The following is a 17,804-nucleotide window of genomic DNA, read 5'->3' as shown; positions in this document are numbered from 1 at the left end:
GTGATGATCTCTCTCCGGATGTTATGTCTCCATCGGATCCTCCACTTCATCCTGTTGAAGAGATAATAACAACTGTTGCTGATTTATCAATACTCAAACTTCCCTGTGCATGAATCTTTCCAATCTTGTGCTTTCCACATTAATCAGTAAAACCAATTTGTTGTTTGTAAACCGGTATCTCTCATAATGTGTGTGACACAAACTATAATAGTCATACCTCTGTGGTGCTGTTTACAAAACAAAAAACATGGATCAGAATACTAATGCACATACAGGCAGTTATTTCAATACGTAATGAAAATGTTAGATTTTGTTTTGTCGTATGTTTTTTCCTATTATTGATTAATTTGTTTTCTGTGCTTTAGGGAATTTTTATTTCCAAAGTGTCTAAAGGAGGGCCAGCGGAGAAGGCAGGGGTTCGTGTCGGGGACAGAGTGCTGGAGGTAAAATTACATAAACAATCAAATCACATTAATACATTATTATAATTAAGAATACCTTCCTTGAAAGGTCCAATTGGTGCCATTTTTAAAAGGCCTTGTGCGTAATTTCTGCATTACGGACATCGTCAAACACATCTTACGAAATGAAGAAACTGTTATCAAACAGTTTTCTAACCCCATCTGGAAGGCTATTCTTCACATAAACAAGTCGTCCTGCAAAAGTACTATAGCACTGTCTATACTATGCGATTGTCACATCATGGTTATATACATGTAAGCATTGCTCTTATCTGTTGTTGGATCGCAACCCACAATTTAAGAACCATTTGATTGAACAAAACACATTACTTTACCACAGCTACAGTCAAAGCATTGGTTTTTAGATGCATTGGTTTACTGGCCATCAGAGGGCATCATCACACAAGATGCTCATGCAGAGTTTGCAATGACCTCATAAACGGCAGCAAACAAAGCAGGATTTAGTGTGCGGCATACAGTGCCCTAAAGTCACTGTGTTATATAAATGCAGAATGAAATTAGCATGACAGCATGTTTTTAATGTTATAACAATAAACACAGTGTTTAAAAAAAGATTAAAGTATTGCTCTATGGTTTTAAACATTGGATCATATATGTGACCCTGTCTGTGAAATTCAGACTAAATTCTCACAATCTGATGATGAGATCTGGAGCATCTGAGTTTGATTTCAATCATTCATTGACTTTTATATTTGACGTGATCTTAGTCAAAGATTAAAGCTATTAAGGATATATTTTTACAGAATGTTCTTTACATACGTATATGATGTTTTTTTTTTAACTGTAGTCACATAAAAATGACTTCAGTCAGGTTTTTACAGACTGGGTCACATAGTAAAAGTCACTGCAAAATTTTCCTAGCTTTTAATTTTTTTAATTCCTAGCAGTAAGATTTTCAACATTGTTATTAATGGATGAAATTTGTTTTGTAATTTGAACATTTGTACATGAACAATATTCAGTGTGGCACCTATACTGTATATGTCTATGGCTGTAAACATAGAAACTTTTTTTTTTTTTGAGGCACTGTGCATGGCTCTTTGTCTTCTCTACATCTTCTTCTGTATTAGCATTCCCATTCATCTTTCCTGGAAGTATGACTTTTGGCGGCACTTTCTGTAATTTTTTGGGGGGGGTCCACTACCAGTGCTCACTTCACCCTTTAATGTCCCAGGTCATTTCCCTCTTCAAAGCTGCCATTTTCTCATTTATTGCATTTAAGGTCAATGGTCAAGACGTGCAGGAGGTGAGCCACCACGAGGCTGTCTTTGCCCTGAGGACTGCTGGAAGCTGTATAAAAATCAAAGTTCTCCGTGAGAGACGTGTACCCGTGGAGCCATTGAGAAATGAGAGGACTGACACCATGGTGACGGACAGACAGCTCAGCCAAGAGTGGGGTGTTCTAGTAAGCAGAGACCGACCCAGTGTCCTGCAATCCCTAGATCCAACTCTGGACTGCATGTTATTAGACAGTGTGATTGATGCTACAACCTGCAATGCAAACAAATCGGTGAGCTTTAAAATGAGCTGGGTGAGATCCTTTAAAAAACATCTCTGCACTTGCTTTACACATGTGGGCAGATAATTCTGTCATAAAAGAACTTACAGTCTTACACAATAAAACAAAATATTCCTGACTAATAGTTAAACCTGACATCAACTAGACCTTACATTTTTTTCTTATGCTCAATTGCACAAAAAACAACAACAACTTTTGCACACACACCAGTCGGCCTACATCGGTACATCCCCTATGTTAAATATTTATAGCTATATCATCTTCAAATCAAACCCGAAGAGCTCATCTTTTTATTTCTATTATGTTTGCCAGTAAACAAACTGTTTTAAATTTAATATACCTTAAAGCTGTTTTTTTACACATAGGTTTAATTATATTTATTAGATGTACTGTATAATCTAATACTCATTTACCCTAATGACGTTCATGTTTTTTGGTCATTAGGATGATCTGAAGGAGAAAGACACGGGGAGCTCCAATAACAATGCCTTACAAGTTGTGAAAAACACCATGACGGTACGTGCTGAGGATAGTTTGAATTCTGTCCTTTGATGTGTTTGTGTCTTTGAACAATGATGTCTCAAAAATTCCTTTTATCAAGATAGTGCCCTTCATTTTGATGCAATCCAGACCTTTGTACAAACCATACCGTCAAATTCTTGTCCACTTTTCCTTTTCAGTAAGATTTGAAATGAAAAGGCACTAAGCAGGCATGTCACAAAAGATTTTTTTGTCCTACTTGATAACACCCGCCTTTTACTGGTCTGTAAAATTTTGATGTCTGTCTCAATTATCTTGCTTTCTAAAAATGTTGGGAAAACATTCTTAAAACAAGAAAAAATTACATGATTGTATGTATTTTGATGAATTGAAGACTGTGAAACATAGATTTTAACATTCTCTGCATTCCTCTCTCTCTCACGTCGCCGTCTACTATTAGCAAAACAACAACAAACTCTTCTGCACTGCTTACTTTGCAAGGTGGCTCACTGCTAGTAGATGAATACATTATATTTATTTTTTGCATCCGGGTTTGTGAGGTTTTATAATGTTTTAAAAGTGGTGCAAGTCGAGGGGGCTAATTAACCACATCGTTATGAAATTTAAATCTATTGATTCGTGTCCATGAACACAAAATTAATTTTTTCTTTTGTGTCATCAGCACAATGCTTTTAACACTTGTTCATTGTTGCAAAGCAGCTTTACATGAAATGGAAACACAAAAAATAAGAAACATACAAGCAACAGTGGTTTAATGAGCAAAACGAGAAAAATACAATACAGCATCTGTGCTCCCGAATGGCAGAAAGAAAATGTAGTGCAGGCAAAAAAGATGCTTCCTATTGAAATACATTAAATCATAAAATACATTAGTCATGCTGACTCGCACACAAAAAAGGCGAAAATCATGTCCACGAGCACAAATCAATATTTACATTTAATGACTGTGACAAAATTGCATGAAACAGGTTAAAATATATGTTGCATTGTGTGCAAGAATAAAATACATTGTCAATCATGTTTTGTGCAGACATGTGATCTATAGTGTCACGTTCTGCAGTCAAACTCCACCCCCCTTTGATCAATTGAAATTGTATTGAAGTCAATGACATAGTATGTTGATTATGTAATCACATATAAAGGGTCATGAAACCCCCATCTTGTAGCTCCAGTCTACCTTACTGTTATTTTAAAAAAGGTTAGTTTTTAAAGAAGGGTGGGGAGTGGGCATTACACAAATCAGATGTTTCAAGAAACAATGGTATTACAGAAAGAATTACATTTAATTATAACTTAACTAAACACAATGGATATTTATGAAAACAAAAGCCAAGTAAAACCGTTACTGTTGAAATATGACTTTTAGATAAGGAAACTTATGGATTATGACTTTTTAAGTCACTTAAAGTAATCTAAAAATGTATGCAATGTTTCTCCTGAGCTAAATTACCATTTTAACCCTCCTATTATCTTTGGGGTCAATTTGACCAAGCCATGTCCAAAATATAAAATGAGCTTTTCATTACACCATCAATTAAAAAGGACATACTACTTAAAATGACAAACTTAGAGGGGAGGAGGATGTATGGGGACACTTCAAAAAACTGATGTGACTGACTTGCAAGGGTACATTGGGTTGCTCATTTTGGCAGGAGTGTACAAGTTTGTTTTTCTTGGGGTCAAACTCATGTCATGTCAGTCATTATAGGTCAATCAGTGAGATTTTATGGTGATTTGCAAATGTGTGTATAATTGTGCAATAGGTATGTATAAGGGGTGGGGAGTGAGGGGTGGTGGGTGGAGATATTATTTAAAAGGCTTTTTAAGTAACAAAGATATAAATTATCTGACACAAACCTTTTAGTAAAAATCATGTTCTTTAGATTTATAGGGCTTGTTGCAGGTTACATTTTTACCTAATTTGTGCAATTTGCTTGTTGATAATAAACATTTAAACTGTTATCTATTTTATTTTATGTTGTTGGGTATCACAAAACTGAATATAATACGAAAAAGTACAGCGGTTTGCAATGATTCTCCTATCCCCCACAATGCACTGCATTACGTTGTAGTAGCGGAGTGGCAATTGGGAGAGTCGGGACTTTCACGGTGAGCCGGTCTGATAATAGTTATACATTGCGAGTTATATTAGCAACACCGTCTTTCGGTCTGATGTGCAGCCGCTTCCCTCTGGTCAAACTTTGCAGCCTCTCTGCTCAACAAAGTATATAAAAGTGCTCAACCTGTTCGGCAGGTACAACCATGTCCAGGATTTGTAAAAATACGGGGATCAGTGAGCGGTCCCTCCCCAAATGGCATAGCCTGTCGTCCTTTGATGTAAAAAGCCGCCGAACGCCTGTTTATTGCAGTATGTGCAGTATGCGGTCGGATCCGAGTGCGCTGCAGCTGCTGACCGCTGCTTCTGTGTATAAAATGATCGTGTAATTCGTTATGATCGCATAAACTATACATAAAAAACATCCAAAAATCTCTAGCCTGTTGGTCAGGACATGAATGAATTAAATCAGCAGATTTGCAAAGTTTTATTTATCTCTACATATATCATAAATAATAATTAGCAGGGTAACTTTGCAGTACACCACATATTTCCATATTTCCTATTACTGTATGTATATATGATTTCCATATTATATACGTAAGTTTTAAACGGCAATAAATGTCTCATCTATCTCTATGGCTCTGGCTGAGCTTTCATCCACTTCTCCCCAACATGACATCATCGCCGAATTGCGTAAAAAAAACGTTAATACCAAAAACTTTTTAAAAAAGATATACATATCTTGAGTGATTTATGTACCGATTAATCGACAGTGGTGGTTAACCTGCAACTTGCCCTTTAAATGCTTAAACGCTTTAGTGCATCTTTGATAACTCAATGAAATCTCTCTGACTTCCTAATCATTTGCTCTCTGCCCACTCCAATATGACCTCTTGACAGATACCTCACATTATTCTGACTCATCCCTCTACCTCGGATGAAGACGTAGAGCTGCTGACACAGGTTCCCGATGAAAGAGATTTCTATGACTTCAGTGGCTCTGATGGTCACATCTGCTCTGATAGCTTGAACAATGCTTTTTAACCCATCAGAAAACTCCACAAGTCACTTGTTTACTCTCTCTATTTTATACAGCTAGTATCTTTCAAAGTGACAATGAACAGTGAAATTATTCATTTAAATGATATTGCTTTTAAAAACACTGTTTGTTATTGTCATTATCATTTAAAACAGGCCCATCATTTGTAGGTTGTTTTTGTTGTGCCTGAGATTATTATACTTGCAAATGTTTATATGACTTAATCCAAAAATAATCCAAAAAACATGATGAGGCTCTACACACACACACACACACACGCACGCACGCACGCACGCACGCACGCACGCACGCACATGTGGACATTACTGCTGGCTGGTTGGGCCGCCCCCCAAAGTTGTTCAGAGAAGAAAGCTTATCATTTAGTTGTACTATTTCACTGTTAGTCATGTTACATGTTAACATGTGACCTTAAGATGAGCTCAAATTGGCTGGTTTCGGATCCGCCTTGGGGCACAGGACTGTGGACACTTATTTTGTAAGCGAATAAGAATATTTTTTATGTCTTTGACCTCATGTGATTGGATCATTCTTAGAGTCTCAAAACCGCATTGCAGAGTGCCATGTAACTGCAACGCATAGTACACTGTAAAAAATCCAACTTTAAAATGTTCATTCAACAAAGAACATTAAGTAACTTGAACAAAGATTTCTTTGTTGAAGGGCGTCAGTTGATTATTTTGTGTTCACTGAATAAAAAGAGCATAATCATTCAGCTAACAAATATTATTTTGTTGACTGGACTTTGATGTATAAGTGTTTGTCCAATTCGTTCACCCAACTTGCCAAACTGAGTAATCTGAACAAGCAATTAAAAAAAAAACAATGGTTGGAATGGTTCCCAGCATGCATTGCGACATGTTCACTTCTTTGGTTAATATTTACTAAAAAAGATTACTGTTTTAATGTTTGCTGGCTTTATTTATGTTGTTATGTTGTTAATGTTAGTTATATGTTGTTTTTAGAGTATTTTTTAAAGAATTATGTTTGTTCATAGTTACCATGATTGAGAAGTGTGTGTTCAGTGTAGAGGGCAACACAATGAGTTAGCGCGCATCATTGTTGCCTCAAAGCAAAAAGGTCTCTGGTTTAAGCAAGGGCTAAGTCAGACAGACAAAGACTTTGTTTAGGAGATCTTTCTTTGTGGAGTTTGCATGTTCTCTCTGTGACATTGTGGGTTCACTCCCACGGTCCAAAACATGCAGATGCTGTTATCCAAAGCGACTGCATTAAAAGCTAGACATTTTATCAGAACGTGTTTTCCTAGGTTTGAACCCATGACCTTTTGCGCTGCAAACACAATGTTCTACCACTGAGCTATATATAAACACAAGAGATTGTGTGTTAACCAACTTGTGTCTGGTGTTTAGGGATAGATGCTGGAATGGTGTTTATACAGTTGTAATAGTTGAGAGGACTTAAGTCACTAGTTGAGTAAGCTTAGAAATTTGCTAATAGCCTAATCAGTTTAAGTTGGTTTAACTTTTGGTGTAAGTTGACATTACTCAGTAAATTGAGTTAGGTGAACTACATCATCCAAGAGTTGAGTAAACTCAAAAAAGCTGTGCAGCAAGTTGCCTCGAAAATTTAAGTTAAGTCAACTTTTAATTTTTTACAGTGTACTGATCAGTGAAAGCATGTGTGTGCGTGGGTTTCAGATCGGGTTAACCGAAGTGTAATGGAAGAGTGCGAGAGTCTGCATTATGCTGCCTGCGTTTATTGCACGATGGTTTCATATACAGTTTCATGAGTTTTATTCAATTCATATTTTTACATGTTTGTTGCTATTTTAATCGCAATCGTATTTTGTGATTTGTTCATATTTGCCTGTTCAACACAAAGTTTGCGTGTTTTATCGCCTCAGCTGTCTGATCATTCATTCATCTACTTCATGTGATGTTAAACATGTAAAATAATGCACAGTCTCTGTTCATCTGTTCTCTTCACAAATCAATAAACAAACATATTTTAACTTGTATGCTCGTCTTGTAAGTTCATGATTAGAAATGAACATGTGAACGAAAACAATTATCATCATTAAAACATGAAATGACGAATAATAATTGATGGCAGAATTTTTACAACTGAAAAAGTCTAACACAACCTCTGTTGTGTGTGTGTGTGTGTGTGTGTGTGTGTGTGTGTGTGTGTGTGTGTGTGTATGATTGGCTTGATTAGATTATTTATAGTACATTTTGTGATGGCCAGGATTTAAGCCACACAAATTTGAAACATTCACCTTTGCATTGATTAATAAATAAAAGGACATTACTATATTGGTTTGGTTTAAGATCTTTATTTGTCATTGTACTGAGTCAGTGCACGGGCTTAGTTATGTGGCTTAAGATTAAAACATTAAAACCAGTTAAAATTTCTCTTTGGGCTAAAATGTGATTTATAAAATATGGATCAAATTGTTAAAGTTTATTTTATAGTTAAGATGACTTGAAATGTTTAATACCTGGTGTGTTGTTCAAAGGACCAGCCTGGTGACAAAGAGATTCAAACAGGAAGTTGATCTGTTTTATGGGAAATCTAAGGAAATTGGACTATACCAACTTAGATGTATTAGAGGGGACATTGGAAAATGTGATGTCTTGATTAATGTGATTTTGTTTAATAGAAGTCTTTTTGCATTGACTAAAGTTTATCCATGGCTTTAAATTTAGTTGAATGTATTGTGTTTATTTCAGGGTTTGTGTTGTTACTGTTGTGAAAATGTGTATTGTTTTGTCTCCCCTTTCTTGTTTTCATGATGCTGGCCACCTCTTATAAATTCAGTGTATGTGTTGTCTAGAGAGAGGTTTTTTTTGTTCTTTGTTTCTTATGGTATCTGGAGAAAGGTGGTGCTGGATTTGTCCTGTTAATTTGAGAGGCTAAAGCCCCATGATGTCCTTATTTTTGTATACCAGATTTTCCTAATGAAGTAACCAATTTTTGCATCTTTTTCCTCTTTAATGAGGTTTGATCACATTTTGTCTTGTGTAAACAAGATTTAATAAAAACTGTCACAATTGAAGATTCGTTTGCTCCCTGTTTTGTGGCGATGGACTAATTTTTTCGTTGTGATTTGCTAAGGCTCATGGCAGATCCATCACACATTTATTTCATGCTTTAACAGTTGACTTCAACTGCAACATTTTCAGCATTTTAGCGATATTCATCACCTGATAAATGGATATTTACAGTCTTGCAGTACTACAGTAAAAGTTTGTTTGCCCCCCCAAAAATTTTTGTAGCACCATCTGCCACTGGTGGACAGTGGTTTTTATACTGTACAAACTCAACCAAGTGGTCCTGATTCACTTTCCTGCACTTTTGCTCGAGCCCTGATCAAACAGACCAGGTTTCCCAAAAGCATCGTAAGGCTAAGCTAAGTAGATCGTAAAACGATCGTGCAAATCATTTTAGAATTACGGACCGTTTCCCAAAAGCTTCGTGGCTTAAGTAGCACATGAAAATCATCGTAGATGTACGAGTGCTCTGGAGTAATCGTTCATTCATAAGTGCATCGTAAGACAGCAGTGTTACAAGGTCACCTGCAGGACGACCAGCAAATTGCACTCCTGCAATAACGATAATGTAATGTTTTAAATGTAGGCTATATTTATTTATTGGGGTTTTCTTTGTTTAAATTACTTTAATATGATATATTTAAAATTCAAACGAGAAATACAATTTACATGATTAAACATAAATTAATAAAGAAGGAAAACATATTTGGTACAATTTTGGTAAAAGTTGGTACTAGCAAATTGATAAATGGTTCCTACCAATTGCTGCTATAATTCATCTAGGCTACAGTAAAAAATTTTTTTTGAAGGGTATGGCATCTGATTAAAGAAACCAAATAAATATTTACGATACAATGCAATAATCCCTAATAATAAATAAACATAGATAATAAAAACAAATAATAATATTAATAAAAATCTAAACTATAAGATATGTGCTTTTATATGATGCGTTTCTGTACGTTTTTATTTATTTATTGTTGTATGGCTGTAAAGCACTTTGGTTCAACTGCCCGTTGTTGGAAATGTGCTCTATAAATGAATTAATGATGAATGATGATGATAAGATAAAATGCAGAAGGCATTTTGCAGTTGGACGAGCCCTAATATGGAAAAGAATATTTCATTATGAACAATTTTAAAACATTTAAAAGGTCATTGAACAATAATAAAAAATATAAAAAATATTAGTGCACATCGGCTAAAGATCATTAGCCTAAACAAGCTTCTGCTACAAATTCGAGTCATTCTATTGGTGACATTTCAGCACTTGACAAACGGATAGCTAGCGATCGTTTCCAGCCATCTTTGGGAAACGCACGTAAATGAACAACGAATGTTCGTTAAGTAGCTCGTAGAAAGCGCTCTTAAGTGCTAAGTTTAATCGTTATCGGGAAACCCAGCCCTGAGCAATCAAGATCTCAGGAGGAATACCAAAAACATTGCAGACAGGTGTGTTTGATTAGTGTTAGAGCTAAACTCTGCAGGAAAGTGAATCTCAAGGGCCAGAGTTCCTCTGCTCTGAACCTAACCCTAAAAAAAGAGACAAACTTTCTGCCAACAATTATAAGCATTGCATTGAATTATAAGCATTATAAGCATTATTTAATTTTATGTATAAGCTGTTTTCTTCATGGGGACAAAAAAGCCCCCTCCACACACAGCATGCTTGAAAAGGTAATTTTTGAGGTGGAGTTGATTTTTTTAACCCTCAATTATTTATTAAATCACAAATTAATAAAACAGACTAACAAATAATTTTATTTTCAGGTACTGTAGCAAACTTTAAAAACCATTTAAAAGATGACTTTTGTGCATTCAAAAGACAACCCATATTTTTTCAGATAAGTTTTGAACAAGATTTCATTTCTTGTCTCTCCTTGTGAACTCTGATGTGCCGGTGTCTTTCAGTAAATTGAAATCATGCTGGCTGTAGTTTACAGTCATTGGAGCAGAATAAGAGTGACACACGGAGATCGATATCTCAAATAAATTTCCAGTGTCTGCACTCACAGAAACTACATGACACTTGTGTCATAAAATATTAACCATTTAAAAGACCACATGTCAAATGCATGTATAGTTGAATTATAAAAGAAAGATTTTTTAAAGATTTTTCCTGTCTAAATGCAACCATAAAAAGACCTTGCTTTGTAAACTTAATTTAAATGTTCACCATAAGCTTGAATGTGTACGTTATTATATGAATGAATAGCACAGCACAGTTTGCTCTTGTGTTAATGTTTTGTTGTGTTAATGTGTGTTGATATCTTACATGTTGAATACTATACTCAACACAAGGTCATCACACACTTGCTATTAGCTTATTAATGGTGTACAATAGGAACTTTCATGTGTGCTGTGTATTAAAATCTAGACAGTATTGACATCAAGTCAAATGTGTTTGCATTTTTGTATCAAGCAGATGGTACGATTTACATTCAGTATTCTGCTTGCATAAAAACTGTACATGGGTGAAGCAGTGATATAAAAGCCAAAACTATTCCAAGTTTCATTGCACACCTGTAACAGCTGGAATAAAAAAAAATTCAAAACAAAAGTGTATATATTTAGATCCAAAAATGCCGCCAAAATCAGTATTGTATCAGGTCAGTATTAAAAAGTAAATTCTTAATTTTACGTAAAATCTAATATCTGCCGTGTTATCCTCTCATCTTTTCTCTCTTTTTCCCGAAACGCGATAGACACCACTCCTCCTTCTCTGCAAAATGCAATAAATCTGCTCAACAAATCACAGCACACCATTCCACGCACTGTACACAACAATGGCAGCGGGTTGAATACACACAGCATCAAGCTTCTGTCATGCTAACACATTGACCCAGGGGATCTTATGAAAAACTTTCCATTATTTTAATTGAAGCCAACCAAAATCAAGCAGGACAAAAACATTTTACAACTGATCGCTGTCAAAAAAGTTAAGCGTCGACGTCCCAAGGATGACAATTAATGTGTTCTTAATATGACAAAGTAAGTGTTTTGATTAATGCCATTAATGTTTTATTTTTTAAATCACTGTATTCCACTAGTCCTGAAAAAGGAGCTGTAAAAATATATAGAGATTGTTTTTGGCACTTAAACTGCAAATATATATTCTTAAGGACATCATAACCTAAAATATAGCCTAAAAGCCTTGAAATACGGAACCTTTAAGGGATGAGTTGCTACAACTTATAAAAAAGTTGGCATATTTCAGATTGGCCGGGGAGTCAACAGACATTGGCTTAACTAAGCACCCTCTTGTATACGAAACATTATTAATGTTCGCTTCTAAAGTTTATTTATAGCTGCTGTATTTTGCTACTTATATTGTCTGTTGATTGTTTTTCAGTTTTCCCCTGCTTCTATTACTGTAAAGCTGCTTTGAAACAATTACAAATTGTGAAAAGCACTATATATATAAAATTGAATTGAATTGAATAACAACTCATCTCTAGTCAAGATAAGTAACAGTAAGTTGGCTTGTAAATCTGAGTTGATTAAACAAGAAGATTTAAGGGAGCAAATAATTGTTTTATAGTATATATTTAACAGCCTAATGCTAAGCATTCTGGGAACAAGAAGTCCTCATCAACCTTTTTCTGTTTTTTCCTTCCGATTTTGATTGCCAGGATGCTTTGCATGAGGCTGTTATTTGATGTTATTCTTTAAAGACAAAGACTTGTTGGTCTTTACTGGCAAACGGTTTGTTTAAAGTTAAATGAACATTAAATTACAAATTTATATCCACAGTAAGTTACTGGCAAACAGCTGCCAGTAATCCTGTCATTTCTACAGACATTTTTAAGAATATGAATTAGTTTTACAAGTCAGAAGTCAGTCTATGCTGCTGTCAGTAGGTGACAAGAGTGGTTGATAGGAAACAGGCAACCTACGTGTCAGGATCCCGAATGTTATTAAGTGTATTTAGTCTTGTTTCTGGTGTCAGGATCCTGACACCCCCGTATACGTGTTCTGTGTTTGTGTGGAGAGTCATGTGGTCTGTGTTTATGTTTTGTGTACCGCATGCTCTCCTGTCTTAAGTCTTGACCCTGCCCCCTCGTTTCCAATTATTCATGATTGGTTTATTCCCTTCACCTGTTTGTCATTGTTCCCTAGTTTAGTTTTCCCTATTTAAAGCCATTGTGTCTTATGTCTTGTGCCGGTTCATTGTGTATCGTGAGGTACTTTCTGTCATTGTTTGCCCCCTCGAGGGTATTTATGTTTAATAAACGTCTTTAAGTTACGAGCTGTCTGCGATTGGGTTCTATCCACCACCACACCCTGACACTACATAAGCTAAACCTTCTCATTTTTGGACTTCAGATGCTGTGTCTTCTGGAGAATTAGTTCTTGCGTTCAGAAAGAAGGATCCAGCCCTCAAATTAGGATCCAGCTAAAATGTTGGTTAAGAAAATGGGTGCCTTTTCCTGATAATAACAGGCCATAGCCCAGGGTTCCCCAATTCTTACCCTGGAGCAGAACTCATCATTTTGCATGTGATGGCATACATGAAAGAATGTTTAGAAGTTGTGAAGTTAGATGTTGTGCTCATGTATAGAGGATTGTGTTAACAGTACTGAAGATTCTGGGTTTGAAACACACATATACTTTGAGTATACAAATAAAACAAATGTTCACCTTGTAACACACTAAGTTGCTTTGGATACAAGTGTATGCCAAATGCATTTATGTAAATGTGAGTATGGCAATCTCACTCGGAGAGTAACTGTTTTATACATTCAGTTATTGTGCAGACTGTTGCATACGTGCCAAAATGAAATGGAAATTCAAATCCAAAGTGAAGTCTAATAAAAACTGTGTGACAGCATTCAGTGGACTGGAGTTTGTCAGCTTGGCACATCCTGACTTGTTAATATTTTTTACTCTTCTTAGCAAAAGCGGTCCAGGTAGGCATGGGCCGGTATAAGATTCTGGCGGTATGATAACCTTTAGCAAAAATACCATGGTTTCATGGTGTTGTGGTTTTGCCATTGCAACACTAAAATGTGTTATTGTCATATATCAGGTAAAAATAAAGCCTTCAAATTATAATTTGCTTTCAAAAAGTATATAATATTTTTGTAATGTATATTAAATGTAAACATCAAATCAATCACATGGCTTAATGATTTAATGAGTTTTGTATAAACACAGCTCATACCTTGGAGATGGTATCACAGAACATTTTAGTGGTTTTGAAACATTGACTGTTTAAAACCTCAGTATACCTTGAAAGCAGTAACCGGCCCATGCCTAGGTCCGGGTCTGTGAAATTAAGAGGGCATCTCCTGTGCATGTCCTCTTCAGGTCCCCCAAAGATTTTCTATAACATCCATGTCTGGCTGGCTCACACTAACATACTAACGACAGCTTAGGGCTGGCGGGAAAAAGAAGTCAGGTGGATATTTTTTGCTATCTGGGAAAACATTGATCTGCCATTTTAGTTGATTCAGATGCTATTCTGCAAGGTGAATGTTCTCTTCATTTTCAGCTCTCTAGCTGACAGCAGATCGTTCTGTGCCAACATTGACTGGAACTCAGAGTCATTTATTCGCCTTCACTAAAGCCTTAGCTTCAGCTCCAAACAGAGCTTACAATTTTTGCCAAAAATTAGAATCACATTTCTCCAGATTTTTGCAAAGTTTGGTTTGGTTGCGTCTTGGCCCAAACTGATAAACATATGTTGACCAGCGCTGTCCAGGAAGACCTGCCGCTTCTTCAATGTTGCAGTAAACGTCTTGACAGCAGTGTTTATCAGTTTTCTCAGGATCCTATTGATGCTTTGTTATTTCATCATATGTTACAACATAAACAAGTGGCTTTCGTAATAATAAATAACAACCAAGTACTTTAAACATAGTTTAAAACATAAAGTTTAGCAACTAGTCATACCATTAAAAAAACTGAAACCGGACCAGACGCGATTTTGTCACCGCACGTGCATCCGATGAACCATCTATAAATCATCATACTAGCTGAGGATTAAAAATTATTCCTCAGACAATACAGTACAATATATGAAAATGTTTTTTATCAGGTATTATGTCTTCATTAAAATACATCAAGAACACCCTTAAAACGGAACAAAATGCAAGCTTCATAGAAAGTGTTACCAAATAAACAAATCTCCACTTCTTTTGATTCTCATTTGTCTAATTCATATATAATCATAACTGTGTTATGATCCTGTATGTTATTTGTGTTGTGACAGGATCATGGCAGCCCTATTTGTTGTCTTAGGTTCTTGTGGGCAAGCACATGGCCTGTGTTTTTTGTGTGCCATTTCCTCTCCTGCCTTGAGACTTGACCCCTTCTTTCCTTGTTAATTAACCAATTATTAGTTTATGCGCTCCACCTTCCTGCCCTCATTACCTTAATTAGTTCCTCTCCTATTTAATGCATTTGTTGTGCTGGATCGTTGTATAAACCATCAGCATGGCCAGCTATCATGAGATACCTTAAAGAAACAGATCTATTTGATCGAATTGAAGAATATATATACACACACACACACGCACGCACGCACGCACGCACGCACGCACGCACGCACGCACGCACGCACGCACGCACGCACGCACGCACACACACACACACACACACACACACACACACACACACACACACAAGAAATCCGCATTGAAGCTCCACACCCCAAACAGTTGGTGGTGGTAATGCACCAAATTGGTATGCCAACCGCCATTAAAAAGGAAAGACGAAGGATCGTTGTATATCTTTAGGTACCTGTGCGTGCATGCTTATAATTTGGATTATTGTCTTTGTTTGCCCCCAAGGGTGTTTTTGTTATTAACTAATTTAAGTGTTGTCTGCAACTGGGTTCTGTCTTTCCCACACATGACAAACCGAGCTTAAACAGGAATTAAGTTTTCGTCCTCTTATGCATTTGGGGATCTATGATGACTCGAGTGCCTACAGATATATGCCAATTTTCAAGAGTTACCTGATGAGCATTGAAGGGCAAAGAGGAATTTAATGCATTTGGGAAATATTCTGTGAGTCTGGGATGTTTTGTATGGTTGCTTTGCAATTTACATAGGCTTATGGTGCTTTTGAGAAACAGGTCGTGCTTCTAAGTTTGTTTTGTATTTTGGGAATATAAAGGTAGGCTCACGGCATGATGAGCAGAAGACTGGTCACTGGTACCTCGGGGAAATAAGAGGATTGTATTCCATGCTGTCAGTCTGGCTGATTGTGCTGCTATGATGGCCGCATCCTCATTCCCATTCTGCTAGGAAGTGTTTGATAAAGTTGGTTAATGCTGTTCACTTGCCCTTTGCTCTGTTTCTGACTCAAACTTTAACAATTCCCCTTGGCTGAACCCCCAGTTTCCACCAAAGTGTCTTGTTTTCACAAGGTTTACATGATTTTATCTTTTAATGGTGTTGTCATATCATAACACACTATTATATTTGCTTTTCTTTGGCTGTTTTGATAATCCAATGCTATCTTATGGCAATTTGTACACTGTAAAAAGTCATTCTGTAGGCTTGTAGATTTGATGAAATTGAATATGTAAATTTATTCAATACAATTTATTTCATGTGGTTTGGTATTTTTTTTGTGTTAAAATTACTTAAAAATGACTGGAATAAAAACTACTTATTGTTTTTGTGAAGGATTTAGCTATTCTTATGGTGTATCTGCGAACGTAGCGAATACCAAATAAATCCAACATAATACAAATAAGCTGTTTTAAATTAACAACCATTTCAAGTTGATATGCAGGTTGTGAGCACTGAGCAGACGGATTTAGGAAATATAACTTGTACGGTGCCACATTTCAAAGTTTTGAAAGCATTTCAGTCGAGAATGTATGTTTTTTTTAAACAAGAATCTGCAGTAGGTTCATAAAGATATCGTCTATTTAAACATTTCCTTCAAATTTTTTGCGATGGGAGCTCCAGATAATCAGCGGGCGCTCCGCGCACATATATACCGGACAACGGTGCATCACCTCGGCCTGTCTTGCTGAAAATCACAGCTGGCTGAGACGTCAATGTAGTGTTTATAAACTGTGGATAAAATTCATTTCGGGTAAATTTAATAGGCAATCTTTGGTCTTATAAATCTATATGCAGTGTTTCTTTGTATAATTTGTTTGTAATTCGTAAATATTAATTACAATAAGGATTAATATGAACTGGGTTTGGACGCAACTTCAGCTTTAGGACCTTAGGAGGTCGCATATCTAGGATGCATTCGTCATCAAAACTGTCTTATATCAGAATATTAACAAGTTTACTTTTATTCTTAGTTAATCGTAAATTGTTGTAATATGCGTATGACTTGCGAATGTAATACTTAGTTAACTTAAACAAACCAGGCTAATTGGCGTATGCAGTTTGCATATGTGACCTCCGCAGTCTGCAACCTTCGGACTCAGAAACGGCCTGCGATTGGTGGCTTAGCGGTAACTCATTTTAACTGACCAATCATATTGTTCATCTGAATGGGTGGGTTCTCTTATTCCGCTCCCGTGCTCTGAGGTTCATGTTTTAAAGATAAATGTGACTTTATTGCTATCTTTTTCGGTTTTAGTTTTGTGTTAATTCTATACACTCGATTAAAATGGTAATGTAAAACTATTCTCCGCTTTAAATTAATTGTGTGCTCAATTGCGAAGCCCTGCGTTGCTGACTGAATTGTTTAACAAAGGCATCTTACTGGAGTTTTCTGCTGCCCATTGAAACTTGAAGCAAAACTGAAGGAAAATGTAACGTTATTCATTTAATTCCACAAAAGGTGAGGAAGATATTAAATGTATAAGTTATCTTCTTAAAATGTTTAAGCTTTCTAATGTAAAATTAACATTTATTATTATTAATTTTGCAACCTAAAGATGGATTTCAGTCATGTGACCTTTTACGTCATGGCGCCATCTTGAGGACCTACCGAGTACCAGTAGGCTATTGACAAGCATTGGCTACCTTGCTACGATTTACGGATCTCTTATCTTTTACTGTCTATGATTCTTACGGATACAGTAAAGGGCTACGAAAGACAACATGTCGCATCTCGACTGTCATGAAAATAAACGCTACTTTAAAAAAAAATATCTTGGTTAGGGTGTGATGCCTACATGATCCCTCATGCGTTCTTCCAGCCGCTGTCCGCTGCTACCGAACTACCACTATTTTACAACATAAGAAGG

General features: G+C 36.1%; 1 protein-coding gene across 2 annotated transcripts; it reads left to right on the top strand.

Moving 5' to 3' along the window:
- Positions 1-317: 317 nt before the first annotated feature.
- Positions 318-5,969, top strand: LOC135737516 (uncharacterized). Of its 2 annotated transcripts, none has more exons than XM_065255348.2 (4): positions 318-443; positions 1,705-1,992; positions 2,446-2,517; positions 5,462-5,969. In XM_065255348.2, the coding sequence occupies exons 2-4, from the start codon at positions 1,846-1,848 to the stop codon at positions 5,603-5,605; spliced, it is 363 nt and encodes a 120-aa protein (XP_065111420.2). In that variant the 5' UTR covers positions 318-443; positions 1,705-1,845; the 3' UTR covers positions 5,606-5,969. The 2 variants fall into 2 exon arrangements, with proteins under 2 accessions (XP_065111420.2, XP_073668984.1); XM_073812883.1 differs by having other exon boundaries at positions 1,705-2,013.
- Positions 5,970-17,804: the final 11,835 nt, after the last annotated feature.

Source organism: Paramisgurnus dabryanus, chromosome 20 (assembly GCF_030506205.2).
Source record: "Paramisgurnus dabryanus chromosome 20, PD_genome_1.1, whole genome shotgun sequence".
In the NCBI taxonomy this organism is placed as follows: Eukaryota; Metazoa; Chordata; class Actinopteri; order Cypriniformes; family Cobitidae; genus Paramisgurnus; species Paramisgurnus dabryanus.
Note: the sequence above shows the minus strand (reverse complement) of the source record. Positions and strands in the feature narration are given on the sequence as shown.